This window comes from Calliphora vicina, chromosome 3 (assembly GCF_958450345.1).
Source record: "Calliphora vicina chromosome 3, idCalVici1.1, whole genome shotgun sequence".
Classification (NCBI taxonomy): domain Eukaryota; kingdom Metazoa; phylum Arthropoda; class Insecta; order Diptera; family Calliphoridae; genus Calliphora; species Calliphora vicina.
The window spans coordinates 21,304,510-21,312,523 of record NC_088782.1 but is presented as its reverse complement, the minus strand read 5'-3'; the positions used below and the strand labels follow the sequence as shown (position 1 = coordinate 21,312,523).

General features: G+C 29.2%; 1 protein-coding gene across 1 annotated transcript; it reads right to left on the bottom strand.

Annotated features, from left to right (window-relative positions):
• Nucleotides 1–1,127: 1,127 nt before the first annotated feature.
• Nucleotides 1,128–1,938, bottom strand: LOC135954611 (larval/pupal cuticle protein H1C-like). Its single transcript, XM_065504805.1, has 2 exons — nt 1,927–1,938; nt 1,128–1,869 (listed from the first exon to the last, which is right to left on the bottom strand). The coding sequence occupies exons 1-2, from the start codon at nt 1,936–1,938 to the stop codon at nt 1,234–1,236; spliced, it is 648 nt and encodes a 215-aa protein (XP_065360877.1). The 3' UTR covers nt 1,128–1,233.
• Between the last annotated feature and the right edge of the window lie 6,076 nt (nt 1,939–8,014).

The following is an 8,014-nucleotide window of genomic DNA, read 5'->3' as shown; positions in this document are numbered from 1 at the left end:
ACTCCAGATTTCTTAGAGACACTTAAGTGTCAATTGTCTTCATGCTAGATTACTTGGGATGTATAAAGTAACCAATTGTCTTCTCTCTGCACTACAAAGTGCACACACGTATCAAATGACCAAAATATATAAATTGGAGTTAGCCAAGTGATAAGACATTTGTGACAATTACTGTCTTTAAGGGATACATTGACTACTTGCTTAACTGCTGGGATATTAGTCACATTGGGTAATTTCGTTTGCATGTGTGTTTTTATGATGTGTGGATATAATTCTCATTTGGTTAAAAATATTTTATATACAAGTAGTTTTGGTTTTGTCAAAGGCTTACAAAAATATGTGAATTGTCTTATAAACAGATAATAGCATTTTTTAATGTTTTTCTTTTCTTTACTTCTCTATTTTCTTTTTTATTTGTAGTATTTTCTGGCATTTTTATTTTTAAAATTTTTTTTTATTGTTACTATACCAATTTTGATTAAAAATATTATTTAAAACAGACAAACTTTTCACTGAATCAGTAAAACTAAGAAATTCCAGAAAACCAGAATCAGTGAAATTTTTGTCTGTTTTAAACAAATATTTGTTTGAAATTGTGTGTAAATTCAAACAAAATTTTTATTCAATATCATATTTTTTTAATTGAAAAAATATTGTTTTTTTTTTCAATTAAATTTTTGCAAAATATTGTGTTTGAATTTACAAATTTTGTGATAGGTCCTAATTCAAACAATATTTTGTCTGATTGGGTGAATTTCTTGATTGAATCAGAAATTTAATTCTTTCTGTGAAGCTTTTTTTCTAGTAAGCAAAAAATAATAGCAGTTTTTCGGCCAAACAAATATCAAAATTTAAAATCGATAAATCTATTTCTACTCGTAAAATATATTGCTTTGAAACTATTTTTGAATAATATTTGTGTTTATTGTTTAACTAGCAGGAACAAATTTAATAAAATCGCTAAAATATATGATTAAAATTTAAAGTTTCAATATTCAAATGCGTATAGCTCGCTAATTATGAGAGATAAGTATATGAAATTTTATATTACTAAGCTGCTAAGAAATGGCAGATTTATTTGCAAAATATTTTGTTTTTGCCCCACTGTGTACTATTAAAAACAAAAATTTTCTTTAAAATATTTATTTTATTTATAATCGAGAAAAAGAAACAACAATAAATTAATAATATTTCGTCTAACAAAATCGTACAATCAATTACTCAATTAATAACTTAATGAACATAAATGGACTTAACAACGGGAGCCGAATGAACTACAGGAACAACTGGAGCAGCTACAATAGATTTAACAACATGAGATTGATGAGTTATGGCGTGGCTTTGATGGGAAACAGCATGATTGACATGAGAAGCAGTTTTGACCACAGGGACAACGTGTTCAACCGACTTTACTACAGCAGGAGCAGTGGCAGCATAAGTATGGAGCACTGGAGCTTCAACAGTTTTAACTAGGGGAGCAGCATGATAAGTGTGGACCACAGGAGAGGCTACAGTTTTGACCACAGGAGCAGCTTCAGCATAAGTGTGAACAACAGGGGTGCTAACAGTTTTTACGGGAACTGAGTGATAGGAGTGCACAGATTTGACTACGGGGGCTGTATGATGATAAGTGTGGACTACTGGGGTGGCTACAGTTTTGATTACGGGAGCAGCTGCAGCATAAGTGTGTACAGTTTTCACCACAGGTGTAACAATATGAGCCTTGCTGTGAACTTGAGAGAAACTGTGATGAGACACAGCCGAGGGTACGGTATGAGCCACTTTAGTTACTACAGGTTGAACAACATGAGTTTCAGCTAGAAATCCAGGAGCAGCTACGGCAATGGCAAGCAAAGCAAAGAAGGAAACCTAGAAGAAATTAAAAAGTTATAACACAAAAATAGTAAAACAAATTTAAAAACTTACAAATTTGAACATTTTATTAAGAGGAACTTGAATGGATGTTTGCTTTAAAACACTATAGAAGTGAATGATGTTTGATTAAGAAAATTTTGCCAATTTTATACAAATTTTAAAATCCTTGCAATTACTATTAATTGTTAATAATTTGCCAATATTTTGTTTTAATTTGACCTTAAAGTATTGTATTATCAAACTTAACTTATTAACCATTAATAAAACAAATAATTGAGTTTTTTCTTCAATAAAATTCATACAATTTTAGGAGATTTCAGTTGTTACCAAAAGTAATAATAAATTAATACAAATTTATAAACATTTGCTAACAACATTGAACTTGAACCTGAATAAGTCCACAGATAATAAAAAGGTTCATTTATCAATGTTTATAATCAATCAATTGCCTATAAAGGTTATTTATTATTATTTTTTCAACTTATTACAATATTAAACACAAAAATAAAGTTAATTGTCTAATTAACCATGGCTCAGCGGGTGTTCAATTCATTTTTCAAAAATTTATTTACAATTTGTAAGGGAATTATAAGAAAAGACCTATAATATTTTGTTTGCTACTGTTTTTTGTAATTTTTTGCATGATACTTGAACTTTTTTTAAACTCTATTTAAGGTAATTTATCTTGGTTTTCTTAACTGATACTTTGCTGCAATTGTATTTAAGTTTAATTCCATTCCTCGTTTTTTGATTTTTTTTTAACAATTTAATATTAAATAAAGCTAATTACTTTAAGCCAGCCGAGATTTTTTTGTTTGCTTTGCCGGAAGGAAGAATTGAAGTTGTTATATTAATTTGCAAATAGTATATGATTAGGGTGCCACATAAATTTAAAATACAACTTAAAATTGTTATAAATTGCATAGCTTTTTACAGCGGTTTTTATTTTTAAAAACTTATACAGTTAAACCTTGATAATCCGGATAATTGATTGCAGATGCTAATCCGGACTACCGAATACAAATTTAAAAGCATTGTTCTTGTAATCAAAATGCTTTTAAAACACATATCTAATGATATATTATTTTTATGTATCATTTAAATTATGAAGATCAGGACGGCTAAATAATTTTTCACCACAAATTTTAAGATCTCGAATAGTAAATCTCTTACAAAAGTTTTGGTACCATCCATTGATAAACTTGCACAAACACTGAACTTCGGAAGAAAAAACTAAAAAAGAAATCATAGAAAAGGTCTTGTACGGTATTATTCTATGTTTTAGAAAAAAACAAAAAAACAAAAACATTAGTGTTTTTGCACTAAGTATGTTTTTGTACACAATGTAATGATAACTTATGTCCAGATTACCAAATAATCCAAATTAATGATGTTCGGATTATCAAGATTTTACTGTATGTCATTTTGAAGGGTTCATATCTTCGAAAATGTCGAATTTTGTACCAACATAGCGTCATATGCGGGAAATTTAGCTTTACTTCTTTATTATGAAAAAAGTGGCCCTGAAGCACAACGATTGCTTACCAACACAGAAAAAACTATTTCTTAAACCGTTTCAATTCAAATATTTGTCATATATTGAACTGGTTTCAATTATTTCATAATTAAATCAAGTATTCATTTGCTCAAAAACAAAATTTCTTAATATTTTCTATTGAATTTTGAGTTTTAAATTTGATTATTTTGACAATTGAATATACAATTTTCGTTGGATGAATTTCAAATACAAAAATTATTGAATAGATAATTTTCGTAATTGAAAACACATTTTTGTTATTTTTTGTGTTTCAATTACGAAAATGATCTATTCAATAATTTTTGTATTTGAAATTCAACCAACGAAAATTGTATATTCAATTGTCAAAATAATCAAATTTAAAACTCAAAATTCAATAGAAAATATTAAGAAATTTTGTTTTTGAGCAAATGAATACTTGATTTAATTATGAAATAATTGAAACAAAATTCGACATTTTCGAAGATATGAACCCTTCAAAATGACATACAGTAAAATCTTGATAATCCGAACATCATTAATTTGGATTATTTGGTAATCTGGACATAAGTTATCATTACATTGTGTACAAAAACATACTTAGTGCAAAAACACTAATTGTTTTTTCTGTGAAAGCTTACGGTTAATGTGTTCCATCGGTATCAATGTGCGAAAGATGGTTTTTGCGGTTAAGAAGTGGCGCTATTGGCATGAAGACAAAGGTCAGGTCAGCCAAAAAAAGATTGAAGACCAAAAATTTTAGACATTACTACATGAAGATTGTTGTCAAACTCAACAAGAGCTATGAAAATCATTGGGAGGAAATTGGGTACAATACAAGATGAAGCCGACAGACTTTGAAAGACAACTTTGCATATCCGAAATGATGCTTGAACGCTATAAAAGAGAATAATTTTTGCACCAAATCATTACTTGCAACGAACGAGGGATCCATTACGATAACCCGAAGCCTAAGAGATCGTACGTGAAGCCGAGACAACCAGACGAATTGACACCAACAGATAATGCTCTGTATCCCCCACGTGCGAAAGATGGTTTGTTCGGTTCAGAAGTGGTGATTTTGCAACAGAAGACAAAGATCGCCAAAGCCAGCCAGAAAAAGATTGAAGACAAAGCATTTTAGGTAATGCCTACATGACGATTGTTCTTAAACCCCAACAGAGCTTGCAAAATAATTGGGAGCTACTCAAACAGCAATTTCAAAACGATTACGAGCAGCAGGATTCATACAAAAGCAGGGAAATTGAGTAACATACAAATTGAAGCCGATAGACCATGAAATATGATTTTACATGTCCGAAATGATGTTTGAACGCTATAAAAGAAAACCATTTTTGCACGGAATCATTACCTGCGATGAAAATACGACTCATTACGATAAACCGAAGCATAACAGATCGTATGTGAAGCCTAGACAACCAGCAAAGCCAAATATCCATGGCGCTAAGGCAATGCTCTGTATTTGATGGGACTTAAAGGGTCTTAACTTTTATGAGCTGCTAAAATCTGGCCAGACTATCACAGAGAACCTGTACCGAATGCAACTGATTCATTTGATGCGAACATTTGCCGAAAAACTCCCAGAATATGCGGCCAGATAGGAAACCGTAATACTCCATCATGCCAACGATCGGAAACATGTTGCAATACCTGAAGGATTGGTTGGGAAGTTTTACCTCACCCGATTTATGGTATAGTCATTGCCTCGTCCGACTATTATTTGTTTCGATTCAAGCAGAACGCTCTCTCTGGGATATGTCTCACTTCATATTGGCTTGATTGTTTAGTGGCCTCAATAGATGTGCAGTTATTTTGGCTTGGAATCCATATGTTGTTAGAAAGATGAAAAAGTTCATAGCTAACTATGGTCAATACTTTAAAAAATGTATATTGTATAAATGTTTCAAAATAAAATCTAAAAATTTAAAAAAATTCTCTGCGATTTTTTAATTAATTTGCCATATAAAAATCATAAACATAAGACATGTTATATAGGTCTATTTTTCAAAAATATATATAACTTTTGACAACTAAAAAATTCATGGAATACTTTTTTGAAAAATATGACATGAGTTTTTGCAAAGATACAATTTTTTCAAATTGAAATTGAATTTTTATTTATTAATATTTTTTAATGAAATTTTACTCTTATATAGATTTTTCTATTGAAAATGGAAAAATAAAAACAAATTTTGAAATTTATAATCAGGAATCCCGTTATTTCCAAAAAAGTGTCGAAAATGAAAAATAATTAAGAACATATTTTGCCATCTAAAATGAGTTACTATATTTTGATATTAGCTCTGTTCAATAACTAAAAGTTGTTACTAGTTATTAACAATTGTTACTGGAAAAGCGTTCATTAACTCAAAAAACTTGCAAGTAGAGAAAAAATCAAAAGCCTATAAATTTTAGAGAGTGTTCTCTCGTTGCAAACTATTACAAGTTCTATTTTGAACTCGTAATAGTTAGCAGCTTATATTTCATATATTTTGTGTTATTGTTTAGTTATTTACAATTTTATTTTTGTGGTGAAAAAATTAAAAAAAAGAATTTTCAATAAAATTGAAGACAGTTTGAGTATTTATACATTTAAAAAGGAATAAAATAAGAAAATTGTGTGTATAAAACAATTGTGAAAAAACGTTCATTTACTTTTTACTATTTTGGAGAATTTAAGAGAATAATTTTGTAAATTTTGATTTTATTCTCTCGATGCAAGTATTTACTGGGAAAGTAAATGACAGACCAACTATGCAATTTTAGAATTGTTTAGTTTTAATTTTACATAAAAATAGGCATTTTTTTTGGATGGAAATGGTCCCTCGGTATCAACAATTTTCAAATTTGTTTTCATTTAAAATATTTATTGTATAAATTTTATCTTAGAAATTTTTTAGATAACTTAAAAAGAAATAAAGTACTTTTTTCCCAAAAATTAGCGAAAAATCGCCTTTTTAGCATTTTTAAATTTCAATGCATATAACTTTCCAGTCAGTCACGATTTTCAACCAATTCTTTTCTTGTTTGACATATACATTTGTTTTGTAGTTCAATAAAAGCAATATGGAGAAAATCGGGAAATATTTCGACCCGCTATTATCAAAAAACTGGAGTAGGGTGTGTAAAAATATTGAAAATTTAATTTTCAAATGCGAATATCTCCTTATTTATAAGGGATAATTTATAGTAGTATTCGTCGAGGAGATTCTATATAACGAAGTAACAGGATAGTTATAAAAATCTAACATACGCGAGGTGTTCCACTTTGGGGAACCCTGGCCGCCCTCTGGTGCGCCCATGCGGACCAAATTCAAAACTTAAACTCGACAACACTTCTTCTTTCATTCAAATTCGGACTAAGCGTTAAGAAGTTAAAGATTATATTCTTTAGAAGTTACAGATTATATTCTGGATCCTTATAGATAGCGGAGTCGATTAAGCCATGTACGTCTGTCTGACTGTCCGGCTGTCTGTTGAAATAAATTTTCTGAAGACCCCTGATATCTTCGGGATCCAAATCTTTAATAATTCTGTCAGACATGCTTTCGAAAAGTTTGCTATTTAAAATCAGCAAAATCGGTCCAAAAATGGCTGAGATATGAGGAAAAAACCAGGACAACCTCGATTTTTGACCTATATCTGGATTACTAAGTCATTAATATAGACAATATGGATATCTAATGATAGATATTTCAAAGACCTTTGCAGCGATGTATATAAGAAATTTTGAAATTTAAAAAAAAAAAATTTTAAAATTTAAAAAAACAATTTTTTAAAATTTAAAAAAAAAATTTTAAAATTAAAAAACAATTCGAAAAATTTTTTTACAAAAAAGGAAAAAACTGAAAAAAAAAATTTTGTTCACCTAAAAATATTTAAATTTTTTATTTTGAAGTATAATTTGGTGAAGGTTATATAAGATTCGGCACAGCCGAATACAGGTCTCTTACTTGTTTTTTTTCTATACTACTGTGGATCGTGCGGTTTAAACCCGTTACTGTGACTTAAATTTGCGCAAACAAAACTGGAAGCCGCTGCAGACATTTGGACGATGTCATATAATAAATCCTTAATACAATAAATCACAGACAGCTTATTCTATTAAAATTATTAGAAAATCCTTTATATTTTTGGAGGAGACACGTTTTTAGTTAAGCAAAAAGATAACATTTTTCAAGAAAGATATATTTCAAATAGGTTTTAAACTATTTATAAGAAACAGATGAAGATAGCTAGCTGACCATATTATTTTAAACTTAAAAATTTAAAATTCCATGTAAATCATTTAACCCTCTAATGCTTAAGCATGCCTGAAGGCACTCATCGTAAAATGCCAATAAATGCAAATATAACTGATATTTTATTTCAAAAACTTTGAAAGCTTTTTAAAATAATTTAAGTGCATTTTTTAGCAACTGTTACATGAGTTTTTGAAATGCAAAAACAGTTATATTTGCATTTATTGGCATTTTTGTGATGAGTGCCTTGGGTATGCTTGGGCATTAGAGGGTTAAAACGTCATGCATTTGGAAACAACACTCAACATTATCTGAAAAGCTATCTAGATTTTTGTAAAAATAATTACTACAATTTAGTAGA